This window comes from Chiloscyllium punctatum, chromosome 22 (genome assembly GCF_047496795.1).
Source record: "Chiloscyllium punctatum isolate Juve2018m chromosome 22, sChiPun1.3, whole genome shotgun sequence".
NCBI classification, from domain to species: Eukaryota; Metazoa; Chordata; class Chondrichthyes; order Orectolobiformes; family Hemiscylliidae; genus Chiloscyllium; species Chiloscyllium punctatum.
In genome coordinates, this window is record NC_092760.1 from 54,827,823 (window position 1) to 54,851,118 (window position 23,296).

The window sequence follows — 23,296 nt, forward strand, 5'->3', positions numbered from 1 at the left end:
GAGGAAACCCACGCAGACACGGGGAGAACGTGCAAACTCCACACAGTCAGTCACCTGAGGCGGGAATTGAACCCAGGTCTCCAGCGCTGTGAGGCAGCAGTGCTAACCACTGTGCCACCGTGCCGCTACTCTAGTTGCTGGACCACATTTTACATTGTATCTTATTCAGAACACTTGGTGCTGTCAGGTAGTTCTGCTAGCTTTTAACTCTCTTATAGGTACACTTCACCCACATCGTCATAAGAATAACGATCAAGATACACTGTAGTAGCTCATCAATCCTCCTTTGACAACACCTCTGAACTCCAGGGGACTCTACATTTACCAATTTGCACACCTGCGGGCAAATGTTCTTTCTTAAGAACTAAAATTTAAACCAGAATCATATTTAGGTACTTGGTTAACTAAGGAGCAAAAACACAGCAGATGGAATATAATGTGGGGAAATGTGAGATTATGCATCTTGGGAGGAAGAATGACAGAGAGGTGAATATTATTTAAATGAAGATAAGCTATAATAAGCTACAAAACAGGGGGATTTGGGAGTCCACATCTGTGTATCACAAAGAGCTAGCATCCAGATTCAGTGGATCAACGGTAAGGCAAATGGAATGTTGGATTTTATTTCAAAGGGAATGGAATATAAAAGGAGGTTTTGCTAAAACTGTAAAAGGATTAGTCCAAACACAGGTGGAATATGGAAAACCATTTTGAGTCCCTTTTCTAACTAAATACATATAGGCAACGGAGAACATCCAAAGAAGGTTTACTAGGTGGAAACCATGTCTGGTGGGGGGATTGAGTAGATTGTGCTTCCAATGATTAGAATAGAAGTAACCATTCTGAAACATACAAGAATCTTACAAAGGACTTGACAGGGAAGGTCAGGAAAAGTTGTCTCACATTATGGATTAATCTAGATCTAGAGATCATAATCTGAGAATAAAGGGTTTCATAGTTCAGACATAGATGAGGAGGAATTCCTTCTCCCAGAGGTTTGGGAATCAATGGAATTCTTTACCAGAGGGGGCTGTTGAGGTTGGGTAATTAAATATATTCAAGGCTGAGATAGACAGATTATTAGTCAGTGAAGAAATCAAGGATTATGGAGTATAATGGGGAAAAGTGGAATTGAGTATTATCAGATCAACCATGTTTGCACTGAATGGCAGAGCAGACTCATTGGGCTGAATGGCCTATTAATGTACCTACATCTTAAGGTCTTATAACTATACTTAAAAGAAATTTGACCATAATCATATAAAATGCCTTGCAAAGTGTTAGGCATTTCTTTTTAATAAACAACAAGCTTCCAAACATTAGTAATACATGAAGGGTTTATTGGTGTTACAGTAAGTTTATTCTGATAAGTAACAAAACCTTAAAAGAAAAATAATCAATTGCAATATTTTTCATATGTTTTACTGAAATATAAGTTGTCTCAAATGTCCTGTTCTGATGTACTACAAACGTAGTTACAAACTGCAAAATGATAGGTCAACAAGTTAGTGCTCCATTGGTTCTTCTGGTTTTTCACATGAAGCTGCATCATCAGCTGGAGGTGCCTGTAAAACATTTGCATTGTATTAAGAAAGTTACAAAAAAAAACTGCATTTCATCTTCAATTTATATCCTGTGTAGGTAGAAAATAAAACTAAAATTAAATTGTGATTTACAAACTTCAGCTGGAACACAATCCTGATAAGACACATCCGTAAATGTTTAAATTTAATCATTCAGTTTCAAAACAAATGGAATCTCTTCAATTTCAAAAAGGTTCCAACAGATTAGAACAGCAAAGCTTCTATGGAAAACTGAAATAAGATGGAACAGACAGATTCCTCATATCCAATGGGATATTTCTTTGGTTGGGCACACAGATTCTACTGGTAGGGCAAAAAGTAGTCCATCTTACCTTCTTCAAGACAATCCCGTATGCCAATGTCATTGATGACAAAATGGTCCACATTGGATAAGAAACTTGCAAGTTTTCTATGGTTGTTGGCAGTGTGATTTTAAGCTAACTAAAGTCCAGAAATAGTATATTATGATAATTACGACTGCCTGAAACTCTTGGCTACTTGTGTCTAAATCGTTTGCAGCTCAGAAAGTAATACAAATATCCCTTCAAGGAAAAAAAACCATGCTGCATCAGGTAAAGAGAAATAAAAGTAGACTTATTGGACAGTTTGACTTAGAAGTCAAAACAGATTTCTGCAAGTGTCAAACAACTGGGTGACCAGAACTGACAGTATGAAACACAGCAGGTTAAAGTATGGCAACAAACAAATGTGTGCATTTGCATCAAGAATAACATCTTGTACATATACCTTTCTTTGAGGTCTTTCTTCTAAACCTTCCAAAAATGGTGCAACATCATTGTCATCATAAATGGTGAAATCAATATCTTTACCCACGATTCCAATTGAGACATTCTGCCAGGTAAAGGAAAATAATGCATCAAGATTTAGGATCAGTTGCACATGAACCTCAAGAATGAAAACACAGATCAACAGGTCCACAACGTAGAGTCAATAGAAGTTCCAGAATATAATATGTATATTGAAGTTAGTATGTATAAATATTTTGGTCGCTAAGCCAGTCGGGTCAAGAATAAGATGGCAATAATGAAGAGCAATGTTCATAAAATCATAGAATCGCTACAAGACACAGAGTCCATTTGGCCCAACAAATCTGCATCAACCACTGAAGACCATCTCACCCAGACCCAGTCCCTATCTCCATAATCCTGCATTTACCAAGGCTTAACTCTGCCGTGGCTAATAGCCTGCATGTCCCTCGCTACTATGGGCTAATTCAGCACAGCTAATCCATTTAACTTGCACATCCTCAGATGTAGGAGGAAACCAGAACAACTGGTGGAAACTGGTGCAGACACGAGGAGAACACAAACTCCACACAGGTAGTCACCCTAGGATGGAATTGAACCCGGGTCACTGGCACTGTGAGGCAGCAGTGCTAACCACTGAGCCACTGTGCTGTCCATGTTATCTCATCTCACATCAATGAACACCTGCTCAGATACTGACACTTTCCTTTTTTAGAAGCTAACTTAGAGGTGGGATTCTGCACTTGGCGACACATTTGACATTGCTGGCCTGCAGCTAGCACATGGAAGGAGGTACGACTTCAATGATCACAAGATGGCATAAACTTGCTGCTGCAGTGAATGCTGATAATATACACAGGTCAAGGTGCACAGAAAATAAGCACAAAGGAACAGAACAGGGTGATTAGTTGATAGTTGTATGGAATTTGGCAGGATTTGACTTATAAATTTGATATGTAAAATACATTTTGTGGTCATTTGTCTCTATATAGTCTGTTACTTTTAAACTATGATATCTGACGGTAGACATAAGATTGTTGCTGTATGGGGAAATTTGGGTAGTCTTTTCATTTGCTGGCATTGCTATTGGAGGAGTCGATCAAAGACAGTCTAGGCACAAAGGGATGTATGTTAGTTGCCACCTCCTTTCTTTAAATTAGTCACTACATAGTGAGTGCAATAGCTGTACCAGTCAAGTTTGTGCACCATACTACCACGAATCACAACACAATCTGAGGAGTTGTTTCAGAACAGATGTGACAATGGAACTATCGTGTGCTCACTCCAACTGTTGCTCTTACATTTCATGACAGTTGAGTTTTGCTTCATCATAGTTTAAAAATGATATTTTGACTAGTTTTATTTTGGACTGACTGTCATATTGCATAATTCAGCCTTCAACAGGGTGCAAATCAAAATATACTGGTGTGAAATAGTACATCACTGGAGACTACACTACAGCATAAGGAAGATTTATACCTTTGTGGTAAGATCCTGTTCAGCAGGAAGTGTTTCCCTCAATGCACGCAGACCATGTTTGACCAATTCATTGAGATTACCTGGTGAGAAAGCCATAGTGGGTTTGGATGCAAGTGACAAGGGGGAAAACGAGTCAGGGAACACATAAAATAATGATTTGACGTAGTTGACCGGCACAACACAATATTGGTCACTTACAATCCTGGAATTCATCCATGTGCCTCTCCAAGTATGTTCGAGCAGATTGTGAACGGGCACCAATTGACATGGCTTTGCAGTCAAAGTAGTTCGCAGATGGGCAGGTCTGGAAAATGTGAGGGCCAATATCCTTTGGATCAAAAAGGAATATTTGGTTTAATCTAACAGCTGACACAGAAGAATCATCCTTCGACTCTGATCTACGTTTTCCAACTGGCATTACTTTAAGAATTTAAAATAAATAGGCAATCTGCATATTGCAGGGATTACTGCAATTAGTAATATATTGGCCCTCTTGCAAGATCAGCCTCATTCTGGACCAGAATTAATCCAGCTTGAATCAAATAAACCATTTGCCTTCTGAAATGAAGTTAAACTGAGGACTTACATCATAACCAGCAATAAGCAATCCCACACCATATGGCCGCCTTCCATACCGCTGTGTTGGAATTTGAGTTTCTGGATAAATATGGTTAAAGAAACATGATGCTTTTCAACCATCTAACATTAAATTTGACTGTTAATTTATTTTACATATAATGACAATGATTTATAGCAAGTCTGAAATAATGTTTTAAACATCAAAATTTGTGAAATATTATAAGTAAATTTTGTAATAGCTATGCACATAAAACAGAGTTTGAACTGATTTATTAGGCAGAAATGTTAGGCTTTTTCTTTAAAGGATACTACTCCCAATCAGGCTCACAAGACGCGATACTGGCAGCGGCCTGTCAAACACAAACCTTGAGTCCAAACACTCCTGTCGCATGAAGTTGCTGTTGAAAAGGTGGCGGGAGCCGGAGGGGTGGAAAAGGCATGAGAAATCATAAGCATGGAGTATGAATGTCTTAGTAACACACTACTGATGCTACTAATCACCAAACAGATTTAACTGCTTACATAAAAACACAAAGTGGAGGATGAACTCAAGGTCTGGCAGCACCTCGGAAGAGTGAAACAGAGATTATGTTTCAAGGCCAATGACTCTTCTTAGGAATTCTGGAAGCACTAAGAGAAGTCACTGAATTCAAAACATAAATTCAGTTTCTCTCTCCACAGATATTTCTAGACCAGAGGAGTTTCTTCATCATTTCCTGTTTTCATTTCAAATCTTCAGCATCTTTAGCATTTTGCTTTTATTCATAGCGAACTACTTTATACAAAAATGTAATGGAACCAGACATCAAATATTATTATGATTGTCCTGTTTCCCAACTGTCTCCAAGTATTCCAACATTCCCTTTATTATCAATCAAAAGATATGAATCCACTACTTAGACTTCAGTTTCAGGAATCAATTTGTTCAGTCAACCCAAGTAAATGCCAAGTGTACTATTTCAGAAGTCAAACTCTTCTTTCCAGACACACTTGTGATCAATAGTTTGTCTCTATGGTCGAGTAATTGCAACTAAATAGCTTAGGAAATGACTAACCAACTGCACAAATACTCACCACAACAGCCTGGCATCAGCAGTAAGACCAGCAATGGAGATACCAATATGATTGTCAACATGGAGAACCTTTTTTTGATGAGCAGCTAATTCTGATTGAGCTCTCTACAAAACAAATGTTCAAAAGATGAACACAATAAAATATTATGCTAAATTGTAACAACTTGAAAGGTTGTAAACAGGAAACAAAATGGGAAAAGGAAAGAAAGGAAGAAAGAACAGATGCATGAAACAGAGTCAGCATAAATACAGACAATTTTACAGGCGAGGAGGCCATTTGACCCATTGTATCTGTACTGGCTCTGTGAACCCCTACCCTGTCCATTGTCTAACTCTATCTCCAGAGCCCTCAATGCCTCACTTTCAAACACATATCCAGCTCTTTTTGGAAACCTCCTATGGAATCCACTTCCACCACTCTCCCAGGCAGCACATTCCAAGTCCTAACAATCATCTGAGTAAAGAAGTTTCTTCTCATCTCATCCTCTCTCTTGCTGACAATCTTGAAATTGCGACTCCTAGTGATGGAATATGGTTCTTTATCCTGTCAAGATTGTTCATAATCTTGAACACCTCAAAAAGGTCACCTCTTCATCTTTGCTCCCGGCAAATAATCATCTTATCAGTATACACCTGATCATCAGTGAAGTGATGAAAAGGGTCATCAACAGGGCAATCAAGTTGCACTTACTTTATAATAGCCTGCTGACACTCAATTTAGGTTGTGTAGAATCACTCAGCTTCTGACCTCATCACAGCCTTGGTTCAAACATGCACAAAACAGCCAAACATGAGAGATGAGCTGAAAGTGGCCCTTGATGTCAAGGCTCCATTTAATGGAGTGTACCATCAAGAAGAGAGCAAAACTAGAATCAATGGGAATCAGGGAAAACTCTCTGCTGGTTGGATTCATACATGACACAAAGAAAGATTACTGTGGTCATTGGAGATGTCACCTCAGCTCCAGGAAAGAGGTTCATTGAGATTTTAAATGCAGAAAGAGGCCCTTTAGCCTATTGGTGTCCTTGCCAGTCAAACATCCATGTTCAGGTTGTAAGTTTGCACATGGAGCTGGAAGGTTTGTTCTCAGACATTTTGTCACCATGCTAAGTAACATCATCAGTGAGTCTCCGTTGGTGTACTGTCCCACTTTCTATTTATGGGTCTTGGTCTGTTGTAGTGGGTGATATCACTTCCAGTTCTTTTTCTGAGAGATTGCTAAATGGAGTCCAAATCAATGTGTTTGTTAATGGAGTTCCGATTTGAATGCCATGCCTCTGGGAATTCCTGTGCATGTCTTTGTTTAGCCCTGTCCCAGGATGATGTATTGTCTCAGTCGAACTGGTGTCCCTCGTTGTCAGTGTGTAAGGATACTAGTGATAGTTGGTTGTGTCTTTTGGTGGCTAGTTGGTGCTCAGGAGTCCTGGTGGCTAGTTTCCTGCCAATCCTTTTGTTGCAGTCCGTGCAGAATATTTTGTATATAGCATTCATTTTGCTGGTTGTTGTTACCGGATCCTTTACCTTCATCAAGAGCTGTTTCAGTGTGTTGGTAGTTTTATGGGCAATTATGATGCCAAGGAGCCGGAGTAGTCTGTCAGATATCTCTTTCATGTATGGTAGCGTGGCTAGAGTCTCTGGGCATGTTGTGTCTTCTTGTTCCGGTACGAATTGGCGGACCGTGCTTATTGGGCATCTGTTGTTCTTGAATACGTCGTAGAGGTGTTTTTCTTTGGCATCTTGTAGTTCCTGGGTGCTGCGGCTCATATAAACAATGTCCTGATGCAGCTCCGTTTGTGAGTGTTGGGATGACTGTTCCTATAGTTGAGTATCTGGTCTTTGTGTGTCACTTTCCTATAGATGTTGGTCTGCTGCTCTCTATTGACTTTTCATTCTACTGTGACATCTAGGAAGGGGCGTCGGTTGTTGTTCTTTTCCTCTTTGGTGAACTTTATACCAGTAAGGATGTTGTTTCTTCTAACTTGTTCAGTTTCGTGATGACAGAGGTATCATCCACATAGTGAATCCAAAACTTGGGCTGAACTGTGGAGAAGACTGCTCGTTCCAACCTCTGCATCACTGCTTCTGCTAAGAATCCTGATATTGATGACCCCATGGGTGTCCCGTTGGTCTTGTCGTTGAAGGGAAGTTGAAACTCAGGTCTACTAGTTTGAAGATGCTGTCCTAGCTAATGGAATTGGTGCTGTCTGATGTTTGTGTACTTGGCTTGTCCAGTAGTGTGGCCAGGGTTTCCTAGGCCAGGGTAATGTTTATTGATGTGAATACAGCCGTCAGATCAAAGGAAACCATTACCTCGTCATCTTCTATCTTTGATGTTCAGGAATTCCCAGGTGGAGTCGATGGGGTGGCGTGAGTCTTCAACACAAACTGAAATACCGAGTAGAGGTTTGTCTGTATGTCAGTGTGCCAGGAAGCGTGACTGTGGGTCTGAGGGGGGATCCTGGTTTGTGTCCCTTTGGTAATCTACAGAAACTAGGTGTGTCGAATCCTTCAGGTTTCATTCTTTGGAGGTCTATTTTTATTAATTTCACCTGTCTTGTGGAGTTTCTTCAGTGTTGCCGTAATATGGTTTGCTAGCTGTGGAGTTGGGTCCATTGCTACTTGTTGGTAGATGTTGGTGTCTGTGAGTAGTGTGTCTGCTTTTTCACTGTATTGTGTTCTGTTCAGGAGGACGGGTCATACACCCTTTGTCTGCCTGTAGGATTAAGGTATTTCTGTCTTTTCTAAGTATTTCCAGGGCTTTTCTTTCCCGTGTGCGGAGGGTGTTCCCTTCTTTCTGCTTAGTGCTGGTGCTACTGTTTGTCTGATGGCCTGCTGGATTTCTTCAGCCTGTTGGCTTTCGGGGTTGATTCCAGTGCTGCTAAAAGTCCTTTTTGGTCCACATTCCTGTGGTTGTAGTTCATCCCTCAGACTAGAACGGCCTTTTCCGTATCTAAGTGTGGTCGGTCTGACAGGTTGTTTATCCAAGCTTGAATTGTCTGTGTTACTGCTGTCAAATATTGCTGTGTGGTGCTGGAAAAGCACAGCTAGTCAGGCAGCATCCAGGATGCAGAGTCGATTTACCAACCTCTCAGAAAAAAGAACCAGAAGTGATATCACCCGCCACAACGGAGCAAGAAACATAAATAGAAAGTGAGACGGGGTACCAGCATTTCAGCGGAGGCTCACTGATGTTACTAAGCATGGCGACAAAATGGCTGAGAACAAATCTTGCAGCTCAGTGAACAAGCTTACAACCTGAACCACAATCTGAGCTACAAATCTTCACAAAAATGCATGTTTTTTTAATTATTCCCAGCACTTAGCCCATAGCACTGTATGCTATGAGATTTCCAGTGTTCATCTCTCAAGGGGTCCCTGGCGTTGATGATCTAGACCTAAATATCTTTAGCTATTTCATCACTGACTTTCCCTCTATCATAAGGTAAATAGTATGGTGGTTGCTGATGACTTCGTAATGTTCAGCACAATTTGTGATGATTCGGATATTGAAGCAGTTTGTGTCCAAATTCAGAAAAACCTGAAACATATCCAGTTGCAAGTAACATTTATACCATACAAATGTCATGCAATGACTATCTCTATCAAAAGAGCACCTGACCATTACTTTGGGATATTCAATGGCTTTCATACCATGGAATCCTAATATCAACATTCTGGGGGGGTACCAATGACCATAAACTGACATTGGCTCATTATATAAATATAGTGGCTACAAAAGCAGGTCAGAGACGAGGAATCCTGTCATGTATTTCTGTTTCCCCACATCCTGTCCAGCATCGAAAAGGCATAAATCAACAATGTGATGAAAAACTTCCCACAAGCCTCGATGAGTGCAGCTCCAACACCACACAAACGTGACACTATACAGGACAAATGTTTTAAATGTTGTAATTGTACCAGCCTCTACCACATTCTGTGACAGCTCATTCCATACATACACCACTTTCTGTGCGAAAAGGTCACTGCTTAGGTCCCTTTTATATTTTTCTCCTCTCACCCTAAACCTATGCCGCCTAATTTTGAACTCCCCCCACCTCCAGGGAAAAGATCTTGTCTATCCATGCCCCGGATGACTTTCTAAACCTCTGTAAGGTTTCATGCCACAGCCTCCGACAGTCCAGGGAAAACAGCCCCAGCCTGTTCAGCCTCTCCCTATAGCTCAAATCCTCCAACCCTGGCAATATCCTTGTAAATCTTTTCTGAAACCTTTCAAGTTTCACAACATCTTTCCGATAGGAAGGAGACCAGATTTGCATGCAATGTCCTGTACAGCCGCAACATGACCTCCCAACTACTGTACTTAATGCTTTCATCAATAAATGAAAGCATACCAAACGCTTTCTTCACTCTCCTATTTACCTGTAATTCTATTTTCAAGGAACTATTATCTATACTTGCATGCTTGCAGAAAAGTACAATTATTTAATATGACTATATAGCCTGCATTTTTACCTTTAAAGCTACCAGGACAGCATGGGTTTTTGACTTGAGCCCCACAGTGGCTGAACCTTGTTTCACTGCCTCCATTGCATATTCAATCTGATGTATACGACCCTGTGAGAGCAAAACAACAATTAATTCCAGTTCTAATAATTTTGAAATTAAGACAAGTGCAACCAGAATTAGAATTTCAGTATCCAAAACATAAAATTCCACTCAACTGAATACTTTATTAGCCCAAAGTCTTGATCAAGATTGGAAACCCTTTTTCCAAATGTGATCAGACACAAAAAAACTGTCCACTTACCAACTTATGATTCTTTGACCAATCTTGTGGAGGATTCTGCAGAACTCAGGCAGTGCAAGAAATGTGGGAGATATCAATGAAAGGATATCGCAGAAGCCACACCCTATTTTCAAGACACTAGCTGTTATATTCTTTTAAGCAGTCACTCATGCACAGAAAGGCTTTGAGACATTTAAACAGCTTTCAGTGCTTTCATGGATAAGTGGATAAGTTAATATGTTGGCTGGTAAGATAAGCAGAATACAAGTACCAGCTGGGCAAGGTAGCAAGTAGGGTCACTTGACTGGTGAGGAATCAGGAAGGAGAGTCAAACTGTAATGGGGGTTAATTGACTCAACTGAGAATAAGTATAACTGATTATGTGGGACACATGGATAGTAAAAACAATTAAAGATCCATAGAACATAACAGCACAGAACAGTCCCTTTGGCCCTCAATGTTGCGCCGACCTGTGGAACCAATCTGAAGCCCATCTGTCCAACACTATTCCATTTTCATCCATATATTTATCCAATGACGATTTAAATGCCCTTAATGTTGGCCAGTCTACGACAATTGCAGGCAGCATGTTCCACGTCCCTACTACTCTGAGTAAAGAAGCTACTTCTGACATCTGTCCTATATCTATCACCTCTCAATTTAAAGTTGTATACCCCCCATGCTAGCCATCACCAGCGGAGGAAAAAGGCACTCACTGTTCACCCAATCTAACCCTCTGATTATCTTGTATGTCTCAACTTTCTTCTCTCTAACGAAAACAGCCTCAAGTCCCTCAACCTTTCCTCCTAAGACCTTCCCTCCATATCAGGCAACATTCCAGTAAATCTCCTTTGAACCCTTTCCAAAGCTTCCACATTCTTCCTATAATGCGGTGACCAGAACTGTACGCAATACTCCAAGTGCAGTCACACCACAGATTTCTCTAGATGCAGAACGACCTCGTGGCTCCAAAGATCAATCCTTTCACCAATAAATGCTAACACACCGTACCCCTTCTTAACAACCCTATTAACCTGGGTGACAACTTTCAGGGATCTATACACATGGACACAGATCTCTCTGCTCATCCACACCACCAAGAATCTTACCATTAGCCCGGTACTCTCTATTCCTGTTGCCCCTTCTAAAGAGAATCACCTCACACTTTTCTGCATTAAACTCCATTTGCCATCTGTCAGCCCAGCTCTGCAGCTTATCTATGCCCCTCTGTAACCCGCAATAGCCTTCAGCACTATCCACAGGTGTCACCCGCAAATTTACTAACCCATCCTTCTACACCCTCATCTGGGTCATTTATGAATTGACAAACAGATCTTTGGCCCCAAAACAGATCTTTGTGGTACACCACTACTAACTGAACTCCAGGATGAACATTTCCCATCAACCACCACCCTCTGTCTTCTTTCAGTGAGCCAACTTCTGATCCAAACGCTAAATCACCCTCACTTCCATACCTCAATATTTTGTGCTATAGCCTACAGTGGGAAACCTTATCAAATGCCTTACTGAAATCCATGTAATAATTAACCATAAATAAGTATCAGAGAGAGGAGGAAAAGGATACATCTGAAAGAGGAATGGTAGCCTTCACAGAAGTGCTATTAATTAAATTTGTGCTCTGCATGGACAACAAAAACTTGTAAACAGTTTAATGACTGGAAAGGTAGAAGACAACATCTGGGTGTGAAAGTAAAATATTCATTACAGAACAAATACAACAACCATCCAACTGAGTAGAATGGCAAAGATCGTTAACCATCCAAGGAGTTCCACTACAAACCAGGGTAATACAACGCTCAAAGATGAGGAGAGACTTTTACTGATAAATCTTTAACAAAAGATTCTTCTAAGCTGTAAAAGAATAAGTAAGATGTCAAAGACATATCCATATAAGAAAATGAATCATTTTACTGATAAAAGAATTGTTTGTTAAAAACTTAAGATTGGAACATTAAAAGGGAGTGGAGAAAGAAATATTCAGACACAAAACATTATAAGATTTTTCCTGATAAAGTAATCCTTCATTAAAAGTTTAAGATTAAAAGAATAAGGGTGAAATAAAAAAAGGCAGCGAGAGTCAAAGTGGACATAGACCCCTTAGAAAACGAGGAGTTAAACAGATATTTTGCATCAGTCTTTGTCGTGGAAGATACTTCAAACATTCCATTAATACTAAAGAATGCAGAGGAGGAATTAAGTATCATCACCATTACTGCAATAGTTTTAGACAAACTATTGGGGCTAAAGGCATATACAATGGCCCCAGGCCCTGATGTCTTGCATCCCAGATTCCTAAAGAGAGACATTTTATTGTTAGACATTGCTAGATGTTCTAAGATATTTTTGAGTGGTTATAAACAACATCAAAATGGATTTTATTAGACTTGGTATTATATCTTTTGGACTGCCATATACTCAAAATTACATTGTTAATGTCCATTAATAAAGTTGTAAATTCAATACATGAGCGCAATTAAGTTTTATTCTGTTACAACTGAAATGAACCTGAATGGAAAAGTGTATTTTCTGAACATATAAATCCTGGAGTCTTAAATTATTGGGGTCATTCATAGCAGAGCTAAGGCTTATTAAAATTAAACAGGTTACTCGGAGGATGGCAACGTTCTTGGCAGCTTCTTCACCTGTGGGAAGGTTAACAACGTCTTACAAACCCAAAACTGTAGAATTGACTAATTTGAACTCAGCAGACAGAAATTATCAAGGAAATACCCCTGATCTAATTTCACTCTAAAAAGAGTAAAAACCATAAATAACTTGGAGATCAGATCAGTGTGTGTCTGGGAATGGGATGGTCTGAGGAAAATGAGGTTAGTGAGTGTCCATGTTGCACAGATATAGATAAACACTATGATTTTTTAGTAATTTCTAACATTCCCTGACTACCTCAGTCAGAAACTGTTTTCGGAAGATTCCAGGGAGCAGGGGAATTGCCCGTGAGCATTTGAAATGTTTTGTGAAATTCCAAAAACGTCAGTGCATCAGGAGTCCAGCAGGATGCTAATGCACATCTTGGATTGTAAATTCAGTCTTCAATGATTCCAAGTCCAGAAATTCTGGGTCAACACTTGCTATGAATATTTAAAGGCAAACGTACCTACAAGAAGTTGTCATCACACAAATCTGTGTTTGTTTCATGAAAGTTCATGTCTGAAAGATTACAATCAGGCCTCTATCCAGTCACAGCATAAAACAACTTCCAGTAAAGTTTAAATTACATGCTCTGGTTCTGTAATTTCGTGCACCATTTTCTTCCTAACTCTTGTCGTGTTATAGCTTTGACACAATTAGCCTTCAAAACTTCTCCTCTAATGCTAAGCTGGGCTGGGGACTACTATTGCATGTCTCCAATGACCTTTCCTGACCCAAAACACAATGGCTTTTCTTCCATCCATTGCATTAGGATAGGTCCATTGAGGATCTATATTTCAGTTCCCTCTGATTTCTTATTGTTACACCGAAAGTTAAAATCACTTAAATACAGATCGTTCGCTTAGGAGACCGAACACTACCTCACCATTTGTTTCAACCTTTCTACTGTCTGTTTTGTCAGGCATCCGTTCAAGATTGCACCACATTTCTCTCAAATAAAACACCAATTGAACTAAAAACAGTAACCCAAACCATAATTTCTGTATTAACTTTGTAGGCTGAACCAAATCATTCAGAATCCTGTTTAACTGAATAGCTCTTTTAATCCAATAATCTTTAGATCATATTAACTGCTTCCTTCCTTCCCCACATGATTGACCTTAGCTTCTACCTCTGATCTGCTGGTCTCAATGTTTTTGTTACCTTTTATCAGCACTGTTCCAATCTTTTCTTGGTCAGTCTCATATCTTCCATTCTCTATAAATCTTCTGAAGCTCATGGCAAACATTGCTCCGTGCATCCTAATCTACACTATTTCCATCATCTGCACTCACTGAATCACGTTGGTTCCTGAATTATATTGGTCTCTCAATTCTCACGGGATAAAAACAATGACTGCAGATGCTGGAAACCAGATTCTGGATTAATGGTGCTGGAAAAGCACAGCAGTTCAGGCAGCATCCGAGGAGCAGTAAAATCGACGTTTCGTCATCAGGAATACAGCTCTCAATTCTCACCCCCATGTTCCAATGTCAGTTTGTCCTCTCCAACCTTAAATCCCTTCTCGTCCTGCAACTTCCTGCCTCAAAGCCAAAAGTTTCCCAATTTTGACATTGTTGCATTGTTTCCTATAAGGACTCCATTCCATTCTCCCAGTTTCTCTATCACATGATACCACCTTCCACATGCAGTCACCAGGCATGTCCACTGTTTTCCTCAACCAAGAATTCCTCACCACCATGGCTGACAGGTCCTCAGCACCATTTCCCACACCTTCTGCCCTTATCCATTCCCTGCCACAACAACAGGTTTCCCTGTATGCTCACTTTCTACCCCACCAGCCTTCGCATCCAAGAATCATAAGCCACAATTTCTGCTACCGCCTCCTCCTTTGTCGGCATTCTGCAGAGATTGTTCCCTTTGGGACACAGTGGTCCACTTCTCCCAATTCTCAAAATCTCCTCACACTCCCATGGCACGTTCCCACACAACAGGAGAAGATGCAACACTTGCCAATTTTCCTTCTCTCACTTAAATATCGAAGACCCAGACACATCTTCCAGACAAAGCACTGATTTACCTGCAGTTCAATGAATCTCATCTACTGTATTCACTGCTAACAATGTGATCTCCTTTGTATTAGGAATGCGAAATGTAGAATAGAGTGGCCACTTTATGGAACCCCTCCAGACAGTCCATTAAAATGACCCCCAAGCTTCCAGTGGCCTGCTCCTTCAACACACCACAAAGTTCTCATATCAACATTTCTGTCTCAGCACTGCTACAGTGCTCAGGCAAAGCTCAAGGCAAGCTAGAAAAGGATCATTTCATCCATCCACTTCACTTACCTTACAGCCCTCAGACTCAACATTGAGTGTAATAATTTCAGAGTATGAACACCATCCTCCAAGTTTGCAACCCAGTTCCACACCCCAAGTCCTGTGAGTGTGGTGGAGCAACCCCTACAGAAATCTATTTTCAACCATTTACATTCCTGCTGGCACCCATTCAGCATTTCTCTCTCTCCTAGCTTATCATCAACAGTTTCTGTGTCTGCTTCTCTTCTCACCTCCTCTCAATACTTCCTACCCAAATCTGAGCACCATCTTCACCTGTTCAACACATTCCTTTCCACCCTCCAAAGCCTGTCATCAACATAAACACCATTACGTCCCAGCTGCTTTCACTTCTGATGAAGTGTCACTGGACTTGAAACATTAACTCTGATTTTTCTCCTCAGTTGGTGTCAGACCCGCTGTATTTCTCCAGCACTTTATGTTTTGTTTGAAAAATTTCCAAACAGGCTATGCAAAATAGAATTAAAAAGGAGTTGCACATTTGAACATAATCATGTACACTAATAATAATTACAGTACATGGCTAAAATCCTCTATGGATTTAATTTTTCCTATGTTTGCCTTTCTGATTTCCCCAATCTCTTTGATCCAATAATAGTGGATATCACTTCAACCATCCAAGACCTAAACTCTGGAATTCATATCTTTATCCCCTCACTCCTTCTCAAAATCTCTTTCAACCAAACTCTGAGGCACTCATCCAAATTGTTAGTTAGCGCAGGATCAAATTTTTTTGGGGTTATGCTTCTGTGAAATGGTCTGGGACATGTCCCTAAAACTAGGTTTCCCAATTATGGTTCATAAGCCTGAACGAGGTTGCAAGCTCAGAGGAATCGCAGCCATGAAGTTCAGAGAGATTTCTCACAGCTGCAGGGCTGTCTTAAATGCTTGGGTAATTGTAGTGTTTTGGTGGGTGTGGTCTAATTGATACCTTTGAGACTAAATTTTGGCAAAAGAAAACTTTTCTTACCTGTGGGCTCCAAACTGTGACATCGTTGTCATATTGATTACGGAACTATATGAAGAAGCAAACAGAAAACATACATATATAATAAAGAGAAATGAAGATTTTTAAATGAATACAGCATATCACTCAGACCAATCAAGTAGGTGAAGATACTGAAATTGATTTCCCTTCAACATTTCACAATGATTAACTAGCGATCCCAGTCCAAACCCACCAATCAGGAATGGAATAATTAGTCCAGTTTGGGCTGGACTAAATAAGAATAAATTTTATAATAATAAGAATAAATTATAATTTATAATTTTCTTGATGTTTACAGGATCAGAAGGAGCTTGACAAGGTACACCTTAGTTCACCAGCTTGTGAAATTAGAACATCAGTCTCACAGTAACGCAGCATTTACTTAGGACCAACAGGAGGTGAAATTTCTTCTCTCAGTGAATATGAATGTCTAGAATGGTTTACAACAGAGGGCTGTAGTGTTCTACTATTGTGTACATCCCAGGCAAATATCAATATATTGTTAATCTCTCAGCAAATCAAGAGATATGGGGGGTGGGGAAAGTGGAATTAACATAAAAGATCAGCAATGATGCTTAATGGAGGAGGAGAAGGAGATTGAAGGGGCCAAAGAGCCTCAGTCTGCTTGCATTTTACATAGTTAAAAATCACCAGGTTATAGTCCAACAGGTTTATTTGGAAGCTCTAGTTTTCGGAGCGCTGCTCCTGTTGGACTTTAACCTAGTGAGTGATTGTTAACAATGTTTTGAAGAGGAAGATGTGAGAGTATGGACAATTTGAATAACTAGCAAGAAGATTTGCATAGTTTGAAATAAAACAGGATTATTTATTCACAGGCTAATCCTGAAAATAAAACACTGACTCACTCATCCATTGCACACACAAACACACTGAAAGAAAAAGAGAGTGTAGTTCACTGTTGCATTGATAGACACAAGGCAGGCCGATTTAAGTCAGGAAATGTCTTTTGGATCATCTCGTGAGATGGGTAGTGACATTGCTGGAAAATGCCAGCTTGAGAGATGGTGTGTTAGTTTTGAATTCACAGAGAATATTAGTCTCAGCAGCCATCATTTGAAACACTAGTATTCATTTTTAAAATAAGCGAGTTCCAGTATATTCCACAGAGTATTGTTCATATTCTAAAAGTTATAAAGAAAATGTGCTTTTACTACGTATGGCAATATGAAAGTTCAGTTTCCAAACACTAAAGTTCTGAAAGAGAATGACTTGTCTTATAGAATCCAAAGCAATCTAGATAATGATTGGATTAACACAAATCAAAAGCAGTGCTAGTGTGTTTCATTTTCGTGGAAATTAAAAATAAGATCACTGTCTAACCTGAGTCTACAGCAACACAGATGAAAATCCAAATGATTAGTTTACTCCTCTTTTCAAAGTTTGGTACAAGATTTGTAGCTCGGGTGCTCGTTGTTGTGGTTCTGTTCGCCGAGCTGGGAATTTGTCTTGCAAACGTTTCGTCCCCTGTCTAGATGACATCCTCAGTGCTTGGGAGCCTCCTGTGAAGCGCTTCTGTGCTGTTTTCTCCGGTATTTATAGTGGCCTGTCTCTGCCGCTTCCGGTTGTCAGTTCGAGCTGTCCACTGTAGTGGCCGGTATATTGGGTTATATACCAATATACCGGCCACTACAGTGGACAGGTCGAACTGACAACCGGAAGCGGCAGAGACAGGCCACTATAAATACCGGAGAAAACAGCACAGAAGGGCTTCACAGGAGGCTCCCAAGCACTGAGGATGTCATCTAGACAGGGGACGAAACGTTTGCAAGACAAATTCCCAGCTCGGCGAACAGAACCACAACATTACTCCTCTTTTCTCCAGAGTAAGATTGTATCCAAACTTAAAATTTACACACTTAAACACATCCCAAACAAATCACTTGTGAAAATAATACAGTACTGATTTTGTAGCCAAAAACATATTTAAGTGTGTACCTAATTCAGTCCTTCAATGTAAATATTAGCAACTTTATTAGCTCAGTAAAACAGTAAACCAGAGTTTGCATGTATTTTAGAGTAGTCAGCAACTTCTGGAGCTACAGGTGTAGTTAACCAGAAAGTTTTAAAAGTTGCTGTTCAACTTGCCTGCTCTTCCACAAGCTGCACTGCACTTGATACCTCACCAAGTGATTTATTGAGGAAATTCACGAAAGAGGTATGAGGCCACCACATACCCACAGGTTCATATTCACTAGTTGCTCATTAAATACTAGAAAAATATGGAGCTGGTGGATTCAGGTGCAAATGATTTTTTAAGACTTCCCACATTACTAATTACTATAAAATGTCCTCTCTAGCACTGAAAATACAATTTAACAATGGTGAAGTCTCATTAAGAGTTTAATTATTAGGGATTTAAATGATCTTTCTTGACATTTTATTTCTGTTTCCTCACTTTCACTTTGTTAATGATTTTACAATGAATTAATATTCTAAAGTTTTACTTACTAGTTTAGAATGCATTTCTCAGTGAGGATCCTTCTATATAATTGATTAAAGACAGCCTGCTGTTGCTTGCCCAGTTGACATACATCACAGATCCCCTCTAGGGGGTGCTCAACCGGAAATTCTCTCAATTAAATGGAAATTGTTCCTCAAAAAATGTTTTAAGGAGCACTGTGCAACAAATGGGACATATCATTTCTTCACATCTGACCACAAAATCTGGGCAATGATGTCCTAAGAATCCATTTACTCAATTAGTGGGAGGGGGAAGAAGGGCCAGGGAACTAATCCCATGAGCATTAGCACATGCTGCAAACCAAAACCTTTTCAACTCAATGTTTTTTTTCTGTGCTGACTTCAAATTTCTGAATGTATTGGACAAAATATTTTCAATGAAACTATAAACTTTAGTGTGAAGAACTGTCTCTGACAAATATCTACTGGTAAACAGGCAGTCATCTCTATTGATTATAGTGCTAGTTTCCTTTGCAGGAGTTTATTTACTCACAAAAAAACGACATATGGTATGAAGGTGGTCATGGAAGAAGAGGTCAGATACAGCTGTATCACCTTATAGTCCCTCATTTTTAAAAAGCATTTCAATCAAAATATCAACAAAGCAACCTTGCATAAACTGGATTTTTTGGGCAGAAAATTCAAAGCGCTTCACAATTTTAAAAAGTGACTTTTTTCCTCAAGTTATTATGGCTCCTCTTTGGGTGAGGTCTCAAGTGGAGTACTGTGCATAGTGCTGGTCATCTTACTTTGAAAGGATGTAACTGTGTGGGAAGCAGTTCAGAGAAAGTTCACTAAACTGACAGCTAGAATGAGTGGGTTGTTTTATGAAGAAAGATTGACCGACTAGGCTTGAATCTGTTGGAGTTTAGAAAGGTAAGAGGGACGTGATTGCAACATTGAAGATCCTGAAGAGTCTGAGAGGGTCTGAAGAGGAGGTTTCCTCTTATGGGAAACATGGAAACCTTCAAGACATTTCAGAACTACTTAGGTGAGCACTTGAAATACCACAATTATGGGTCAAGTGCTGGAAGATGGGATTAAAAAGATGGATGTCTGATGACCCCTGTGGAGATAATGGGCTGCAGAGCCTCCATCCTTGCTGTAAAAATTCTGAATCTATAACTTGTAACTAACTATAAGTATACTGAGATACCTCAAAATGTCATCTCTCGGGGAAGAAGCTGATCAGGTTTGCACTTTATGTCGTGTCAAATTTGAACTATTACCTGCCTTTATAAATTTTATTAATGAAGTATAATTTTCTCCCTTCTCAAATACTGTATGACCTGACTACTTCCAGCACTTTTTTTTAAATTTCAGATTTCCGGCAGTTGTAATGTTTTGCATTCCCATTGAGTTAATTGTGGGACGTTCGGCAAAAATAATTGACATCCATTTACAAAAAAAACCTCTGCACTCCAAAAGTACTTCATTTACCATTAAATAGTGAAGGTGTGATGAAAACTATGTAATTACAACTTCTATGATATATTCTACGAAACGAATCAAAATGTTCTAAACAAGAACAGAAACAAATACTATCAAATCGAAAATGAATAAGGCAGCAATCCTGTCTCAACAGTCCTTCAAGTATTAACAATTCCCTTCCTCTCTAAAATCGACCTACGTTCACTTCCTTGATACAGCATATCTTATTAAATCAGGTATTACTTGCACACACATCAAGCCGTTTAAACTATAATGAAATCAGACTAACTCTGTGTAGGATTATAAACTAAATAAAACATCTAAGGGATTGTCCATCTCCCAGGCCCTGTGTCAATCAACTCCCAGAGACCAGGCCGGATTCGATCCGGCAACTTCTGCTAAGTCATTAAAAGTCAAGGCGCCCCTTTCTTCCATCCCAGTCCCCAGTGCGGAGTGAAGCAACCGCTCATCCTCAGCTACGGGAAAGCCGCAACGCGGAAGGGATCGAACCGGGGCCTGGATTAGGGCCTAAAATCCATTTCTAACAACATGACTCGGCACGAAACATGCAGCCCCGGGAGGAGGAACAAGCACAAAATGAAAGCCGCAGCCCACTGGCCGAATCACACATGAGATTATAAGCAAAGCCGTGAACTGGCCACATTGTGCTTCATATCGGTATACTGACAACTTCTCTACTTAAACCTACCATTTTGCTGCGACCGCGCCGTTTCCGTCCAGCTAGTGATCGATAGTACCTTGGTTTGATGAATCACCTCTGGCTACCTTCCAGGCATGAAAACAAACCATCGAATCATCGAGCGCAGCAGATTTAACCTTTTGAGAACTGCCTCTGGCAACTTTCTGCTCCTGATGGCTTCCTGCCAATGAGCCAAAGGGAATTCGATGCAGTGGGGAAAGAACTTAACGAATATTTTAAACGAAAGGGCAAGAGTAAATCAGTAAATGTAAGCAAAAAAAACGGAATAATTATTTAGCCTTAATGGTTTAAAATCAAACTAACTTGGTGATACCAGCATTCAAAGGATACGAAACACATTTAATATCGAGTTTAATATTTAATATATACGTAAATAATTGATAATAGTTTCGGATACTGAACTTTTAATTGAAATAATGCGATAGTTGAGTACCCCTTTGCCTCAAACTGCTGTGTTGTGTGGAAATTTCATGTATCCTCGAGAAGTATGCTGGCAGTTGGTGTCTTACTGGTTAAGCCCAAAGATTCTGAGCTTTCTCTTGAGTGTAAGATCCAGCCTGGACGGATTCAGAAGTATCGTAAGGGGGTGGAAATCGTACAGGGAAGAAGCCGCGGTTCATGTAAGAGTCCTCTGAGAATATGGTAAAGCTGAGGACGCCTCAGAGTAGGGCAGCCGAAAGCACAACTAAGCAAATGACTGCACGGGATCTTAGCGAATTGTCAAAAAACGGTGCCCACAAAAGGTTCGTTAGGATAGACTGACATTTCAGTAACTACAAACGTGAACCGACATTGTGTGTTGTTTCGCTGGTTCCATACTATAAGGTATCAAGAGGGTGCAGAAAGGGTGAGATATAGCAGTTTTGGAAGAGAGAATGGGAGTACCTGAAGACAGGGAACTACAGCGTGCCTGAAGCCCAAGCAGAGTACAGTAGTTGGATGATTTACAGTTTAGTGTTCAGAAAGTCGGAAGTGGATCTGATTCATAAGATGTTCGTAGGTCGTGACAGGATATTGGGGAGAAACTGGTCAAAAACGAGTTTCAGGCTACAGCATTGGGAAATTTGAGGGATGTTTGGCCTGGTGGATAGGGGAGGGGGAAGAATGGCAAGCAAAGGCAGAGGAGGAGCTATGGATCACCACACTTTCGAGTCTAATCTCCAGCATCTGCAGTCCTCACTTTCTGATAGTGATATTGATATTTAGCCTACCGATTTAGCTTTAAATATACAACATACTTTTTGCATATTTGCAACCTGCATGAAGGCTAAATGCTTTGCATCGTCGCAAACTTAGCAAAAAATTCTGTAGTTTCTGGAGGATTTCTAGGCAGTTTACCATCAGGGTAGCGAAATGGTGGATGCTCCACAAAATAAATCTACCGCAACCAATTCAGGGGCTGTCGCGATGCTAATTCAGTACCAGTCACCCATACCTCCCCCCATAGTAATGGACGTTCTCAGTCTCTTGACATCACTCCGGTAACACTAGCGACGTACCCAACAAAATGTTGGGGCCATAAATTATTAATGGTGCAGAATTTATAACCGAATTCAGGAAATGTTTAGGCAATAAAAACAGAAAATGCAGAAAATACTCATCAGATCAGGCAGCATTTAATATTCCAGGACAGTGACCTTCCTTCAGAACTCAGAAAGGTCGCGGAAATGTTAAACAAAGCGGTGTCAGCAAAAAAGGCGGTGGCCTCGAGCAATTTGGTGTGACAGTCTTTTTGGGGTCATTAGCGGTAATTTAGAAGGACTGGAAACTAATAAAAATGAAATTGACAACAAAAGTCTTCGGTAAAATGGGTTAAAATCTGCAGAGATCGGCACAGCATTTAACCGCTCTGGTCTTCAAAGTTAGCAAATATTAGCTGACACTTTCACTTTTTTTTCCGCACTACCGTGTAACTATTTTGGTAATAAGGAGAAACGTTACAGGGATCAATACAGCAACTGATAAAAGGCACTCCTTCCTTGGTCAAAATGTTCAGGTTTTGTCAAAAGTTTAAAGTCAAAATGTTAAGTACAACAAGTATACGGAAAAATACTAATAAGTAGTGTCATCCCATCCCTTGGACTGGCAATTCGTAAAATACATTATCGTAGTCGAGGTAAAGCGAGATCAGACCGCATAGGAAGTAAAATTAGGAGACCCGCATAATGTGGAAGGTCACTGTCCTGGAAAAATCTCCATAAGGTAAATGCAGTGCAAGTAAATCTGCTGGTCAAAATATTTTAGTGGAAAGACATTGTACAAATTAACTGTCGGTTTCGTTTTGGGATCAATTTGTCGATGCGCACTTGATAGCTCTTATGGTGGCGCCAAATTGTTCAATAAACTTGTGCTATGTATAAACAGTAGTCTAAAGTCGTTCCTCAACCTGGTAACGTTTGATTACAGAACTTCTCGCCCTCCACCACCAATTTTGTATAAAAATATATTTCCAGACATAC

General features: G+C 40.0%; 1 protein-coding gene across 2 annotated transcripts; it reads right to left on the bottom strand.

Annotated features, from left to right (window-relative positions):
* Positions 1-1,323: 1,323 nt before the first annotated feature.
* On the bottom strand, positions 1,324-20,953 carry psma1 (proteasome 20S subunit alpha 1). Of its 2 annotated transcripts, XM_072592353.1 has the most exons (10): positions 20,826-20,953; positions 16,187-16,231; positions 9,955-10,056; positions 5,483-5,586; positions 4,718-4,806; positions 4,416-4,486; positions 4,028-4,157; positions 3,830-3,909; positions 2,331-2,435; positions 1,324-1,565 (listed from the first exon to the last, which is right to left on the bottom strand). In XM_072592353.1, the coding sequence occupies exons 1-10, from the start codon at positions 20,826-20,828 to the stop codon at positions 1,506-1,508; spliced, it is 789 nt and encodes a 262-aa protein (XP_072448454.1). In that variant the 5' UTR covers positions 20,829-20,953; the 3' UTR covers positions 1,324-1,505. The 2 variants fall into 2 exon arrangements, with proteins under 2 accessions (XP_072448454.1, XP_072448455.1); XM_072592354.1 differs by lacking the exons at positions 16,187-16,231; positions 20,826-20,953 and adding an exon at positions 10,250-10,394.
* Between the last annotated feature and the right edge of the window lie 2,343 nt (positions 20,954-23,296).